This window comes from Gallus gallus, chromosome 13 (assembly GCF_016699485.2).
Source record: "Gallus gallus isolate bGalGal1 chromosome 13, bGalGal1.mat.broiler.GRCg7b, whole genome shotgun sequence".
Lineage (NCBI taxonomy): Eukaryota > Metazoa > Chordata > Aves > Galliformes > Phasianidae > Gallus > Gallus gallus.
The window spans coordinates 14436731-14453473 of NC_052544.1; the positions used below are offsets into that span (position 1 = coordinate 14436731).

The 16743-nt window shown below is 40.6% G+C and overlaps 1 protein-coding gene across 3 annotated transcripts in view; it reads right to left on the minus strand.

The window, feature by feature from the left end:
* The window catches only part of SPOCK1 (SPARC/osteonectin, cwcv and kazal like domains proteoglycan 1), a 257804-nt gene extending 249560 nt beyond the window's left edge, over nucleotides 1–8244 (minus strand). For 2 of the 3 annotated variants that reach the window (XM_015293953.4, XM_040647227.2), the window contains exons 1-2: nucleotides 7997–8244; nucleotides 7514–7681 (exon numbers count right to left, since the gene is read on the minus strand). In XM_015293953.4, the coding sequence (XP_015149439.3) occupies nucleotides 7514–7681; nucleotides 7997–8212 (384 nt within the window). In that variant the 5' untranslated portion in view covers nucleotides 8213–8244. Of the gene's footprint in view, nucleotides 1–7513 lie in introns of all 3 variants that reach the window. The other variant, XM_046900473.1, reaches the window with a different exon arrangement.
* Between the last annotated feature and the right edge of the window lie 8499 nt (nucleotides 8245–16743).

The window sequence follows — 16743 nt, forward strand, 5'->3', positions numbered from 1 at the left end:
ATTACTTATCTGTAAACTTCATTTTGAATCATATTTTCACCTTGAAACTCATTAAGTATTGGACATTCAGTCCAAATGTATAATTCAATTTTAGCTGCCAACCTGCAAGAGCTAATCCACAAATGATAACCACAGGTGTTAATCTACCTGATGATAGATTATTCAGAACTAAGGGTTGATATCTTAGCTGCAAAAAGGTCCCACGTAAAGCTGTGAAACAAAGTGGCAGAGATACAGAAACTCACATTGGAGACAGCAGCATCACCTTAACTTAGCTGTGTCAACTCCACTTCCTAGTTTTAGAATCTGTCAGATGTGTACTTTGTAGACTGGAGATGTTTGATTTTCAGATTGAAGCATCTCCCTGGAATAATGAAGCTATCTATGCTGTCAAAAAATATATCTTTCAGCCTTTTCTAATTCCACAGTGCCCTTCAAATGCAAAGAATAACTATTTGAACTCGTCTTTCCTGTGTAGTTCTTTGTCTAAGAAAACAGGAAGAGAAGGAATATAGCAGTTAAACTCAGGCCTCACTGAAGTCATTGAGAGCCTGGTCATCAGCATCAACAGAACTTCACCATGGATCCTTTGGATCAATTTCATTTTTGGTTACACAGAGAAAGAAATAGTTGAATGGCCTTTGAACAAACATGAAAGAGAAAACTAGTTCTCATACCTCAGATGCAGTATTTGACAGAAAGCAGTAGAACTCCAGAACAATTACTCTAAAAATTGGTAAAACATAGCAGCGAAAGCTTCAAATATACAGGATTTCATAGCAGGGACGTGATTTGTTACTGCAGCTCACAGAAACTATTGAAATTATAACTTGAAACACAGGAACTAACATCATAGTTTTTCACTGATCTGTTGAGCTGTAGAGTCACAGGTCATTCCTAGGCAAGGTGGATACATGTCAACTCATCATAAAAAAAGTAGGCTCTCTGTACCTCCCAAGTTAATTATTCTGACATAAATGCCATTATTATTCCCCTTCCCACTGCAGAAGGAAAGTGTCAAGTTTGAGACACGCATTATCAGTAAGCATATGTTCTGCTCACAAAGAAGCAAAATTGCTTCTGACAGGTTCTTAACAATACCAAGCAAAGTACTTGCAGGTAGGCCAACAGTCATATACAGAAAGATGTACTCACCCCAGTAGTGAAAGGGCTCTCTACACAGCACTCCTTCTCAGGAAGCAGCCCAGGTCCAAGAGATACTCTCCCTTCAGTAGCTGGCCCATATATGAGCCCACCCTGGGTCCACCCCTTCTGGTCACATGCAGAGCACAGGTGCAAATAATTTGCCTGTGCCCCCTGGGCCAGCTGCACCCCTTCACCAGGTGCTCAATCACTGGTTCAAGGCTTGACCTAACAGTTCTCCCACAGCATGTCTATATCTGGTCTCATCTTTTGCTACTCTTTTAAACTTCATGCAGCTTTGGCAGATGCATCTCAGCTGTACTTTGCAATTACATTTATATTCCAGCCTTGTCTCTCTGTTGAATAAGGATTGCCCTAAGAGAGAAAGTATGCTAGTGCCTGAGTGAACTTATAAATCACATTTCAACTCTGTTGTGCTTAAGTCCAGATCCACCAGAATCCAGGCTCACATCCCTCACCTTCGATTAAATCTCAAGGTGGTCATGGAATGATAATCTCCTAGGAAGCAAGTCAGAGTTGCCTGTGTCCTGTTACATAACCCAGCCACTTTACTGACAGGATGCATTCATTAATTAGGTATTCTTTAAGTGTACTGTAACCCTCCTTTATGACTCATGATGTAACTTGCAGGGCCTGAATGGTTTCAGCAGGAATAAATTTATCCATCACTAATATCACAAGAAAAATCTGTCATTACATTGGAGGTGAAGAAAACAGAAAATGCAGTAGTGTAGTAATAAATTGTGGGTGACATAGTACTTCATTCACCCTGTAGACCTAAACATAGAAAAAGAAAATGCCATCCCAAATTAAGTAGCTTCCCCTTAGCATTGAGCGTACTAGGTGTTATCTTGGAACAGGTTCTTAGGAGTGAGATCACATTGAAAGCATTAACCTGTCGTGAAAGAGACAACAGAAATATGCTGGAATACATCAGAGGGCTGCTAGCTCAAAAATCCCATGGGATCTGATACTCGAGTATCTGAGATCAGGTTCTACCAGACTAAAAACTATGCGGACAGGGAGAAAGACAACCATCTTCAAGGGGATTTAATCTGAACAAAGAGGTGGGAACTAAAACTCAAATGTCTCTGGAGTTCTAAAATCCAAAAAATCCAGGTTCCTTTATTACAACTGATTGTATCATAATCTATTATGTTAACATACAAGCTCTGTTTTGAAACAGAACCCATTGATTTCAGAACCATAAATCTGAGTGGATTAATGTCCTTTTATCCTAAAATCAAGAATAAAGTCATTTTTGTTAGCAATTTTCTACTTCTCTATTTCAACTTCATACAATGTAGCTTTTGGTATCCCTCTCTCAAAACACTTTCTGAAGCAAATCTACCCTCACAAATTAGCTTTGCAATGTACATCATCTTTTCCTATGATGCTCTAAGCCATTTGACTCACCAACCTCGTAAAAATTTGTCTCTCTTCAATTTCAGTGATCAGGAGCACTCACAGTATTCCTAATTAAAGTATTCTCTCCTATGCTTTGTATAATTTTATTTCTTCATCAGAACCAAAAATCTTTCATGTCATGCATTTTTACATTATATTTCCTCTCTTCAGAGGAGCACTACTTTTGTTACTTAGAATAACTGTGAAAATCAATAAAAGCACACAGATTTTCCCTCTCATCTATTTCAAGCTAAGCTGCCAGGACCCAGAATAAATTCATTTTAGCTCTCAGTTCCATGACCTTCTGCTTTGTACTTTAAAATTTCATTTCATTTCTGTTAGTTGAGTTCTCAAGGTCTTCAAGTTTTACCTGCTTGGTATTCCAATCCTTCTCCACATTGGCCAGGCTTTCCATCTCTGCTATCAAATTTCACTACCACACTCCAAATCACGGGCTAAACAAATGAAAGTGGTTAAGTGGAACAAGAAGAAAAGCAGGTGCAGAAGCACAAAGAAGCCAGAATCCATTGGCACCAATGGTGGAACAACATATCTCCTTCAATTCCTGGCCCTGTATTTGCTTTACCACCTCACACTGTACTTCTGCTCAGGTGTGAGGATGAACTCAATCAGCTCAGACAGGTGTTGTACATGAACAAAGGCCAAAATCGTTTCTTCATCAAACAGTATCAGGGGCTGCTGGTCTATGTCAATGGAAACCTAATACATAACCTGATCTCTTACATATAGCTGCTCATAGTTATATGCAACAATTTACCTACAATAAATTTGTGAAGTTACATCTACATATATATTTCCCATCTTGTTTCCCATCTGTTTCATGCACAGCCTGAAAACATCTCAGGACATACAATGCATGGGAGTATTAACATAATAGTCTGAACTGAAACTGCAAGCAGTAAAATTCAGAGAAATGGCTTAGTTAATGCTCAGACATAGTCTGGCAACCTTCCATACATAAACGTGTACTGAAACCAGTTCATATCAGTATTCTTCACTTTCAGCCTCATAGAAATTCCTCATATGGTTTGTATTACATCCGCTAAGTTCTTTTAACTTCTTTTCTTCTCCATTTTTGCAGTTTAATCCATAGCTAGTTGAACTTATTACCTCTTTTATGTAAGCATTAATAACGTAATAGACATAAGTCCAAGCAGAATTAACAGAATTAGTGCGTTCACATAATCTTGATGAAGACAGGTCTAACACTAAGAGGAGTTTTATTTTGTGCCAAGCCTCTATGAACACAATGAGACACTGCAGTATGACCTCTTACAATAACGTGTATGGCTATCCACATAATAAATGTTTTCTAAGAGTTTAAGGATTCACTTCATATTCAGGTGCTAAATTTGCACTCAAGCTCCTCTTAAACCAACTAATCTCTCTTGACAGATTTGACTGAATGATGGAGGCCTTAGCATTTGTTTTCATAATATCAAAAGCCTGTGATAGACTGGGAAAACTGGGTAGAAGACAGGCATATCAAGTTCAGACCATACTTAAAGCATATCAATATGTGAGACATCACACCACGGTTGATACTTGACGGCTGGACCATCTACAAGGTTTTTAAGAGCAAGTGCTTCACAACACATCCATCACATGGTCCTAAGTATTCATTAACAGGCTTTGCTTGTTTTAAAATTGAAGGAACTAAATATTGCACAAATTGTTGTCAGGCCACATGAAAAGATTATACTGTGAAGTATTTTTTTTTTTTAAAGAGATCCCTTGTGGCCTTTAGAAAACATTACAGAGCACGATTACATTATGAAATCCAGTCAGACTGAAAAATTTAGCCTGATTATGTGGATATAATACAGACTTAAAATGGGGTGTACTTTCTGCTGTCTTTTCACAGAAGAATGATGACTGCTGGGTTGTTAGGTGTAACTACCATGCCGTCTTTGCCCAACAGAAATACAAGTCTCACAGAAAACAAACAAACAAACAGAAAACAAAGAACCACAAACAAATTGCCCTCTCAAATGAGGCCATATCAGACCATAGCTCAATATGGCTGACCAACCAATTGATTTTTGAAAGTAACTGAAAAAGATGAGGGAACCCCGGTTTAAAATCTTATTTTCAGTTGTGTTCTATATGTTAAGAAACCAGTGGCAGTGCAACATTAATGCAGATTTACATGCAATATAAACACGTGCACACTACATGCAACAAACAGTTAAAGCAGCCACGTCTACAGCAATCAAATCTGAACTCCATATGCGCAGGGTTTCTCCTACTGTGCACACAGACGCAGCTATGTAGATATTGGTGCAACATTATGTACATAATGTGACCTAAAACTAGGAAAGCTACTAAAGGTAGTTATGATTGTTACTGTAACACATTGCTTCTGCTGCTTTGTATGATATAGCCAAGGCCCTCTGCTCCATAACAGATGTTTTGTTTAACCCAAGGAGGCATTAACTGAAAGATCACTTCCAAACTCCAGGTTCTTGCACAAATCCCACATTGAGAATTTCATCTAGTAATGATGCAGTTACAGTTTGAGAATGAAGAGAAGATAGGAAAATAGTTTCCCTGCAATTCAACAATTATAAACAAAATGCTCACCTATGCCATACATAGAGGTTAATTCTGCCACGTTCTTCTCACAAAGCACTTTTTATGCAGTCTACCCCAAGGTACCTCAGCCATGAAAAGCAAGAACTAGATTTCTTCCAATAGCTTCTCTGCGTGCTGCAAGAAGTATGCTGTCATTTCTACATCTTCCGTGCTGGCAGAAACTGTACATATGCATGTCTTCATCTCTGTGCACAGAAGCTCTCACAGAAGATTATGATACACTAAAATTACTTTGGTTGAAAATATGTTATTAAAAGTTTAATTATGTATGCAAGCTTATATATTTTCTCTTTGAAAAAGCTTAGAGGATGATTAGCAGTCCCTATTAATTTGCCACATAAAAAGTTTCATGGATAATCATACACAGTTATAACATGCTAGTTTTGAAGTAATTAAACAGAACCATTAAAACAGCTGAATAGAAAGTTATCTAAAATTTGCATGATTTTATATTACTTGCTTCTGCTTGGCAAAGGACTGGTTTAAGAGTTCTTCCTATGGAAGAGAACTTTGAGGCTTTATGGATTTCATTTGTACCCTCAGAAATTCTAAAAATGTCTTTTTCAGTTTTGAAACCTTATAAAACATGAAAGAGGTAATATTAATGAATATAGAATCATAGAATGGCTTAAGTTGGAAAGAGACCTTAATGATCACCCAGCTCCAAACCCCCTGCTGAGGAGAGGGTTGCCAACTTCCTCTTCCTAAGAAGAGCAATCGTGTCTGTGACAATCAGACTTGGGAGGCTGGGAAAAGGGGATCAGAAGAGAAGTTGCAAGAATTCCAGATTTCTTTAAATTTATTTATTTAAGGCATAAAAGGAAACAAATCTTCAAGTTCAATGAGTATAATTTAATGCAAAGCCTCAATCTGGAAGGAAACTGTTGAGAGATGTGAAGAGTCTCCTGCTATACCTTTGTTCCTAATTAAAAATACTTTTGGACGAATTTGTAAGTTGTTCTTTCCATTTATGATTTTCAGATGGTGCTAAATTGTCACGTCAAGTTGGATATAGCAATTAACATCCTCTCCTCTGCTGGCTTTTCCAGGAATCTATTATATGAGAACTTCAGTAGTCCCAAGAGGTGAATGTCATCACAGTGACTGCATGCAAATACACACTCTGATATATCTGGTGCTACAGATAAATCCACACTTTGCTACACTGAAATTCAGTATGATTTTTCAGACACAGAACTACAGAAAAATATAAAGAGAATAAGCTAAGCAATGCCAGGCAACATTTAACTATAACAACTTAAGCTTCCTTTTTGCAACGTAAGGTACAGTGTTAAGACTATGGAGAAAACTGCATAACATCAGACTTTAACTTTTCAATATATTATAGAGCACCTGAGCTTCCTAAGTGAGGATAAATAAATAGCAGACCACTGACACAGCGAACTTACAGAACAGCACTAGCAGAACTGCCAGCAGAACTGCCAGCCACTTACGCACTCTTCCCTTCCCTACAGTCGCTCTGCAGCCACAGTACACAAATCCCATGCAGCCAAGAACATTTAACCCCAGTCTGCTCCTGATCATCAACAGCAACGTTTCCCCTATCCAGCCTTAGGAACACGGAGCAGGCCTTTCTGGGTGCACTCCAACAAAGCTTTTTCAACGGACAGACAACGAAAGCAAAAGGAGCTCCAGAAATGTTACACACATCACAGCATTGCGTTTTCCATTCTCTGCTCATTTACGTGCTATACCCCGACATGTTCAAACTAGTGAAACTCAAAGCTCCATGTTAAGAAAGTGATTTGTTTTCTACAGACACATCTAGCAATGCATACTGAAGTTATGCTTATTTTCTAGGCTGAAAAGCACTGAGTCAAAGCATCGCTTCTTCCATCACACACCACTACTAAAATCTCCACGATTTGAATGAACAATAAAATATTTTCTGACAAATCTACAGGCAGAAAAAAAAACCAACAGCAATCTTCGGTGTTTACCACCTTGTGGCTCGAGCTGGTAAATATTCCCCTCTCACAGACACATTCTTTCATCATTCGCAGTTAACGAGCCCCTCAAGCAGCAGGCACTGAAACTTCTCTCAAAGTTCCTCCCCGAAGGAGAGCCGAGGAGCGCTATGCCTCCATAAGACGGACGCGGAGCCCCGTGCATACCGAGCGATGGGGTAACCAACAACGCCAGGACTGCCTGCCCAGCTCCCAGACGGCTCCGAGCATCCTCAGCACAAGCAGCAGCCCAAGCTGCCTCTCTCCTCCACTCACATCTTCTAAAAGCCAGCAGCCACACACTGAAGACGTACAAACGAAGCGAACACGAAGTATGCGCCAGACAAAGCCGTACTTACATCCCTGAATTTGTTCCAGTACTTGTCTTTATCGTACTGCGAAACGGTGCTCAGCCATTTGTCATTGTCCAGGAAATTGCCGTGATTGCTGCTCCCCGTGATGATCTCAGGATGCCGGCTCTCCACTTGCAGGAAGCACCAGGCAGCGATCACCAACACCCCCGACATCTGCAAGCAGAGGAGAGGAGCGGGGCGTCGCGGGGGCTGCTTTCTCGAGCGGGGAAGTTTGAGGAGACCCGGGTCCGGGCTTCGCTCCGCTCGCGTTCCTCGGCAACTTCTGGCTGCGGAGATGGCAGCTCCGCTGAGACCCACCCAACCGCCCAGCCCCGAGGGGAGGGGAGCAGCGGCGAGAGCGCAGACAGAACGCGTTACCCCGGGCCAGGGCACAGGCGCCAACCAAGGGCAAAGAACGCGTTACCGAACCCCAACAAAGCCTCCCAGCTCCGCGAACTTTGCACGCCGAGGCGGTGAAGGAGCCCCTACCTCCGCGCGCTGCTGCCGGACGGCGCTCCGCTCGCCGCCGCCGCCTCCTTCTCCTCCTCCTCCTCTTCTTCGTGCGGCTGCCGCTGCTCGGGCGGCGGTCGGAGAGGCGGCGGGTGGGAGAGCCAGCAGCCCCCGCCAGGCTCCGTCAGCGGCTGCGGGCGTGTGCGGGCGGATGCGTGCGCGGGGTCCGTGCCAGCAGCCGAGGTCTGGTGCCATCTGCGGGCCGAGCGGCGGCGGTGCGGCCGGGAGGGCGGGGCGCTGAGGCGCCTCCCGCGTGCGTAACGGTCGCTGTAACGGTCGCTGGGGTGAAGACCCCCGTCTCGGGTGGGGAGGGGAATCAAATCCCCGCCGCGCGCCCAGCAAAGCACCTGCCGGGTGTGTTGGAGGGAAGTGGGGCAGCTCCTCCTCAGGAGATCCAGGTCTCGTGAAGACACAGCGGGATGGTAACAGACTTGCTGCCCTCTAAAGTGTGCCAGAGCCATGAAATCGGCCTTAAAAACAAATAAACCAACAAAGAATGCCCAGCAAACACCAGATGCAAAAAACCTGGCGTAGTACACGGCTGTTTGTGTCAACGGCCTCATAATGTCCTGAAGTAATGGCATTTCAAAGGCAGGACAGTTGCACCAGACTTCTAAATTTCCTCTCCTGCAACACCAGGAGGTTTCTGCACCCATACCACATGGAGAAGGAGGGCTTTGTGCCACTCGTTGCTGCCGGATCCATCCCCAAAAGCCTGTGAGGAAGGCACTCCTTGGCTTCTACTGCTGAGTGTTTTGAGGGATAGGAAGTACAGAAGTTACTGTCTTGTAAAAATACTGCTTTCTCTCTCCCAGAAAGCTGAAAATGGGGTTAATTCCACTTTTTCAAACAGTTCGGTTAGTTTGTGTTGTTTTGTTCTTTATTTTTCTTTAATAACACAGGAAAGGGTCAAGTTTATCAGTCTTTTGCTGCTGTATCTATGCACTGAACCCAGCACACAGTTCTGTTCCTAGATTTGATTTTGAATACAGTTCCTGAATAACACGTAACCACAATAAAAGCCTCTGGGGCTGAAAAAAACAATGAAGGTTTATTAATTTTAACAGCAGAGAACAAGTATATACCCAGATAAGTACCCCGCATTGCATTTTCCCCTTGATGCACATAGAATCTAATGAAAGCTACATGCCTGCAGGAGGTCAAAACATAACCCAATAAAAACAACAAATAGAAGAAATCCAAACCAAAATCCAGCAGTCTTGGATGTAAATCTGTGCCTAACCACCTTGCTCTGCTTTCCCTTCTACATTGTAATATGCCATTTGGCTAAAGGTTGTCCAGCGTTACACTCTAAGATCCTTCCATTATGCACAGACAATCCTATATAAGCATTAGTTTCAGCAGCAGGTAAGGATTAAAGAACTTTCCCCTGGCAGAGTGATCACAAGCTTTCTCCTTTCTTACTTAAACACAGTTATAAGCTACATACTGTTTTAGGCTATATACAGCTCTATTTGACTCACACAGTTCATCCCAGCCATTGCTGCACTGGAGCTCTGCCAAAAAAATTCAATAATGAAACAACAAAATCAACTCAACTCAACCCAACCCAATCCAATCCAAACCAAACCGTCTTGTTTGCTACTCACAAATACTTGAGGATTGTTATGTACAAGGGACTATATCAGTGCTTACCAGTTTTATGTGGATACACTTGTTATTCCTCTCATGATCCCACTGGAGGTTACACTAATTTAATCCTCCACTGACCATTTCTTCAATCCATGAATTGCCAGATCAGGTTTTTATAGAGCAGCAGAACGTTGTTCCCACTAAATTTGTAGGAGCTGTGCTTTTTATGTATTTACATCAGATCACTCCTTTAAAGCATATTTGTTTTGGCACAGCAGGCCAAATTGAGTCCTTTGGTGACTTCAGTACAGTCAACTTTACTTACTATTAAGCAGGTTAATATGCTTACCAGTCAAAGTCCTGAATGGTAAACTACAGAATCATTGCATATAAAGTAATTACACTCTTACATGCAATATTTGCACCAAAAATGCATCTTCATTCACTTAATTACTTCATAAAACATGGCTAATCTTTCTTGATCCAGCAAAACACAGACTTTCTACTGAACTCTGATAGGAATCTCTATCTCCTCACTGCAACATTTCACCTCCAACCTGTTTATTATCCTTGACTAGAACTGAAATACACTTGTTGGCTGTTTTTTATCTCTGGGCAGTGCTACAGTTGCCTCTAATCCTAATACAAGAATGTAAGAACTCTCTATAGTGGATAATTCAGCTGTTGGGTATTTTGGATGTAAAAAGTTCTTTTATTCCAGGTTAGACATACTGAAGAGTTAATGCGCTTTCAGCTGTAAGAAGTGCCACAATATTGATTTTGGATATTATTTGCTAATTCATTTGAGCTGTGTAAATCATTTGATCAGAAGTTGTAATTACAGTCATGCCTTGCCACATTCCCTGTGCTGCAGCGTGTTCAGGCTTTAATCTGGAAACAATCTGGTGCAGAAAGCATTTCACACACAGAAGGATAAAGGGCCAGATCTCAGATCCAGCTATGTTTCCCATGCAGAGCAGTGCTATAGTTGTCTTAATAGGGCACTTCGGGACTTTCAGTTAATACAGAAAGCCTTCAGCATCAGTATGGCAGACAACATAAATAAAGCAGGATGACTTCCCCTTAGACTAAATAAAGGATGCCTGGAAAATTAAGCCAGACACTCCTTTTTACCCTAAAGCCATACTGAACTTATCCCACATCACAGCCAGTAGCGAACAACTGTCTACCCAGTAGAGTAAAGCCAGCAGCAAGAGCACACACATGTCATGGAAAGGGTTCTACTTCCCCCAGTTATCTTTGCATGACAGCAAGACTCACTGTTTCACCATCTTGATTGCTTCCGTATCTCTTAAGGCAGTGGCTGCAGTCTTTGTTGTAGAGCCCTGAAAATCTTCTGTAGAGGTTTATTGATGGGTTTTCTCCTCCTCTTGTAAGGCACATTTCCACTGAGTTCATTTTTTTTTTAAATGTTCACTCAAGAAAGAAAATCTTTACAGTAACAAATGTTTAAATTGCATTTCTGCACTTTACTCTGTACCTTCACTACTGCATTAGGAAAATTTTGCTCTTGTAATTTAGGTGGATTTAAAAATATATCACTTTTAAAGTACATGCAGTGGCATAGACCTTGATTTAACATCCCTTCGTATCTCCTGTATACCGCTGTATCTTTTTAACAGATAAGGGATTTATTTCCTCCTGTGTCTCTCAGGACTGCAGATTCAGCTTTGTTAGCTCTGCTGGGCAATTGTGCAGAAAAACTAGTTTAACCTGTGCAGTAAGTGATCGTTGGCTTATACAAAGCTACTGAGACATTTGTCCATTTTACAATAGGCTGCAATTTTAAAATACCACAAATACAAGTTTGACCTCTTTATTTGCTCTGCTCCTGACTTCTTTTCTATATAAAACAGCCATATTTTATAGCAGTGGCATCTGGAATTTTGCAAGAATTTGCTAAATGCTTGAAACAAGAATGTTACAAGTAAGTCAACTGGCAGGAAAATTATGGTTTTCTAGCAGACAAAGTGACACTGGCTACTTTGAAGATGCTGCAGTTGGTGCAATCCTCTGTTTATGTCCTGAACTACTTAACCCCAACATCAGTGTTTTCAGTGTGTAAGAGAAAACACCCAGTGACCAGAAAAACCCCACAACATGTTCTGCAACTTACTAAAGAGCACATATTAGTTGTAATATCCCAGAGAAACATGAATTGAAATACAAGCCAGTCCTGGGAAAAATAAAAGGTGTTCATCCTTTATGGTAGAGGTGTATTAGAAACATAATGACTCAAGCAAAACAAAACTACAAATAATGGATAAATAAAGTACTTGGGAGTGGTTTTTGAGGGCTGAGTTCTTACCACTTTGCAAAGCTATTGTGCCTATAGCTGTCTAGAAGAGAAAAAATACTTTTAAAATTGAAAAGACTTGAATTCTCACACACACACAAAAAAAAGTATAATCAAAGTTAAAACTACATTGAAATTGAAAGACAAGATTGAGGCCAGTATAGGCAATGTTTAAGTTCTGTCTTCTGAGGCTAATCCTTCACAATTTCCTCTGTCATCAGTAAAAAGAAACAGGTCCTTCTGAATGATGCCTCAGAGCAGAATTCTATCCTAGGCACTGTGGATTGTTTGCTGAAGGTTGTTATTGACTCCGCAGAGAACTTGCAAAAATAAAGAAGAGGTACAGTTGTGATTACTGTCTTCAGGACGTGCAGACTAATGTAAAAAAAAAAAAAGCAAACCAAAGAATGTTACCCCACATGTATCAGTCTGTTCAAGTCCTATCAGTTTGTTCAAGTCGTATCAGGACATTTACCAATTTAATGACTGTATTTTTATATTTAACAGATGGTTTCACTTTCTTATCTTTCTAGCGGGTATAGTCATCGTGGCAAAAGCCATCTTGTGTTATTTCACAGAGTACCTTGTAAAATGGAAGCCTTATTTTATAGTGTCTTTTATTACAACTGGAACTTTTACAAGGGATTCCATCACAAAAATTGGTTAGCATAAATATCATAGTGAAGAAATCTCACCATTAAATGCCAGAGTTAACTCTGCCCATGCAATCTTCATTTCAGGTGGAAAAAGCCATTAGAATTAAATTTGTCCTCAGACTTCATAGTCACCTGGAAAGAAAGACTGTATGTCTGTATGAAGTTTTACATCTCTGCTCAGACAGAAAACTATTACAAGATCTGCTATTGCCAGGCAACCTTAGAAAGTTCCATAAGCCCTCTCTAAAACTTATGAACAGAAATAGATGGTTGAAGATTGTGTGGAATGTCACACAGACTTGTCCAATGTTTAGCATGCTGAGACGGTTTTGAACATCTGTGAGATGCCACAGTACCAAATGATAATAAATAACCCCATTAACACAGATTTCAGGGATTAAATTTGTATGGAAGTTGGAGCATCATTAATGGCTGAAATACAAAAATTAAATTGGCATTCATGCAGAAGTCAAAGAAATGTCAGGTGCATTTGTTCTTACCCCATGGTATTCTTCTTCTTTTTTAACTACTTCTATTTCTCCTATTTTTTGTGTCTTTATTTTCTTTTCTCTCTACTGTAGACTTAGGAAGTCTTCATATTTTGAGGTCCTCCTCTTTATGATCATTTCTTCCACAATTCCCTTTCTCCTTTCAGTTACTTCCCTCTTACTATCCCCCTTTTCTCTTGCTTATATAAATAAATACTGAGATCCATAAAACAAGCAGCAGCCTTCCTGGAGACTACTGATTCAGACTGAAAGAAGTGCTGGCTGATGGACAATGAGTCCCCAAATGCCCTACAACTTCAGAGGCCAGGTCTGGTGTCAGCCCGGTTACATATGGTTAGCATCAGACATGAATTTGCTGACTAGAGTGAAAACAACAAGAAAGGAGGATTTATTGTACCAAGCAATCATCTGGCTCCTGCTAAACCCTCTTTTCATTAAAGAAAATAAAACAGAAGTATTGATGTATAAAGATGAAGACAATAAAGATGAGCCACAAAGGAGCTGTAATGGTTTGCATACTCATAAACCCTTCACAGTCTTCGTGACTCCAGTGTTTTCCTATGGGGGATAATGTTAAGAATGTGCTAGAATGCAATGCTCTCAGATAATGTAGAGAAACAATTTTCTTTCTCCCTGCCACCGCACTGTAGTCATGAAGTTTAAGCTCTCTAGGGAAGCTGTCATTTCTCTTCTCCAATAACTTGAACCCTTGTGGGGGAAAAAATGCTATTTTACACCATCACCAAATCACTTGAATTTAGTGTGCATAAGCTGAAGTGTTTTGATGCGGAGGGAAGAGAGCCATTTTGTGCTGCAGTAGTTGAGAGGTGAAAGGTGCAAGGTAGGGTCAGCATCTACATCTGCCAGCATCCAGGATAGCAGTCAGAAAAATGAGAAATATGGACCGTAAGGTGCAGGTGCAGCAATAGGGTGCTGGATGTTTTCTCAGAGTCAGCTTCAGGCCTTAGGATACTGAAGGTGACACAAAATTGGCTACTGGCTCAAATCCACCACAGGCTGCATATTGCTTTGTCTGTCCCAGTACAGTCACAGCTCAAGAACAACAGGGGCAGACCTTGATCCAGCAAAACATTCCTGCTGCTATAAACAGGCAATTCAGTGATGTGAAGAACTGGACTTTAAGTAGGTCCTTGCACTAAGGGCAGTATTCTGTGAAGGATCACGTGCTGGTCAGAAAACAGATAAAAATTTAAAAGAATTCTGGACATCTTCCCCTTCTTTAAGCAACTACTGAACTACGATAGCAGGATTATAGCAACAAAGAAACCCCAAACCCTAAAAGTACTCTTAGGGACAAGAATTAAAAGGGAGGAAGATTCTTTACCCATAGTGACACTTTCTTGAAATGCGGAGGATGCAGAACTTCACCTTGTGTCAGCAAGCACTGAACAGGCAAAAAGGGAGGCAGACAGACAGCACTTTATATCTCACAGTAATTGCTTTTGAAGTGCTTGATGTGCTTTCAGTTAACTCTGGCCAAGTTTGAAGCTGTATTAAAGGAATCTGAGGAGTACTTCACTCTGCATGGAAATGAAAAACGAGTGTTAAGCTATTAAATGCAGGGTACAAAAAGAAGAGAAGAATTCGTCCATAGTCTAATGTAGCCTGACGAGATGCAGTTCTAAGGTGTGTGGGAGGGACTGAATCCATCAAGGGAGGAGGGGACCAACACACAACTGGGCACAAAGCTCTGGCAGAGAAACTACATAAGATCCAGAATTCACCCCAGACTCAGCAATCAGAATCTGTTAAATGAAATTCACACTACGGTGTAATTTATAGAAGGTAGACAGTGCTTTGATTCCACACAGAGTAAAAATAATCCACTGATATTTCAAGAGTGGATGCTTGGGGCCACAGACATATACAGAACTAAATGTCAAAGTCCACAAAAAAGTAGCACATGAGGTAGCACACAGTACCATATGTTTGAGCCAAAATTTTGCAGATGTTTGGAAAGAAATGCAATAATAGCAAAGACCTAAAAGACCTATGTGATTTCACATGCCCTAACAGAACATGTGCTACATCAAAAACCATGACAGAGTCATTAGCAGCTGGAAAAAATTCTTCATAGGTACAGTGCATTACCCTGCAGCAGAAGATAAATGGACCATCTGCCTGAGAGGAACTGAGATATATTAATTTTAGCTGGATTCTGGTGCACAAGATGACAAGATGACCAAAATAGTTTTTTTAGCAAAATCAAAAACAAATGAAGAAACAAAAACACTGAACAAGATAAGTGGCTGTGTCTGAAGGCATTTTAGTTGGGATCTCACACATTCTCCTAGGAGGGCTAACCAAATCTAGAAGGACATGAATATGAGAAAAGATATGGATCGCATTTGCTTCAAGGGAAAATGCTCCTTTTGTCTGATTCCTGCTCTTGAGGATTCCAAGTCACTCAAAAAACAAGAAATCCTAAACAAGTAAGGAGGATATGTGAATATCTTCAGAGGATTGAGGAAGTTTTCAAAACACTCAAAAAAAAAAAAAAAAAAAAAAAAAAAGACAGTTCAATTGGTAGAAGAGTTCCTATCACATTAATGCAAAGATTAGAAAGCAGATGGACAGCATGAAAGAAGTAAAATGCATTGCTCACTGATCCAGCCCAAGAACAGTATTCCTCGAGATGGGAAAAATAAAACTGTTTCCTTATGAACAGACTCTGAGGAACTACTCACATAAACTAGGAAAGTTTTTCACCAAGGGACAGCAATGCCTGAAACAATAAACCTTTGTTCTTTGTGCATCACTGGGCTCTGAAAGAGGTCTGTAGGGAGAGAAACAAAGTGTAAGCAGAGGAGATAACTTTTACCAACTCTTTGTAGATTGATTAGATAATTTCTTGAAGTCTTCTTGACCCTATGTCTTTGATTCATTGTTCTTATATACTCAACATCCTTTCCAAGAAAGAGGTGTGAAAAGCAGATCATCTTTATAACATAATACAAGCTCCTTATACTGGTGCTTATAGGGTTGATGAAATGAGAATACCACTGCTCTATATGGAACTGGTTCTGAGCTTGCAAATTTATCCTGAATTGCTAATCCTATCAGAAAGTAACCAATTTTGAAGTCTGAGACATGAGGATAAACAAAATGGTTCTCGGATCTTTTCAGACACTTGTCAGTTCTCTTACTCTGGTGACCACTACAGTGCAAAAGCCTGCTAGCAATATGCTCAGATAAAAAAGGAATTTCTCATCTCAACCAAAGGTTTAATATTTCTCATAAGTACTTTGGGACCCTAAAGTCAGCTCAAATTGAGTATAGACAACTTATTGCCATTGCTGGAGGGCCTGGCGAATAACCTATTATTTTTCCTCATCTACAAGCATGGGATTCTTGGTTGCAGGAACACACTCTGGAGCATCTGAGAGAAGTGCAACAAAGCAGTGACACTAGTCACCAAAGCTGCATAGGAAAATGTGTGAGGATGTACACAGCATGAAGTTTAAAAGTCTAGGAGATGGCCTGAAACCTGGCCTCAAATGAAGAACAAACTCTGAAATGTTGCCATGTAGGCCAATAATAGAGACCACTCAGCCTGAAAGAGCCTATTAGGAGAATATCGCCATCAAACTGATGCCACATGAAAGGAACTGTCTGTCCTCTGCTGTCATC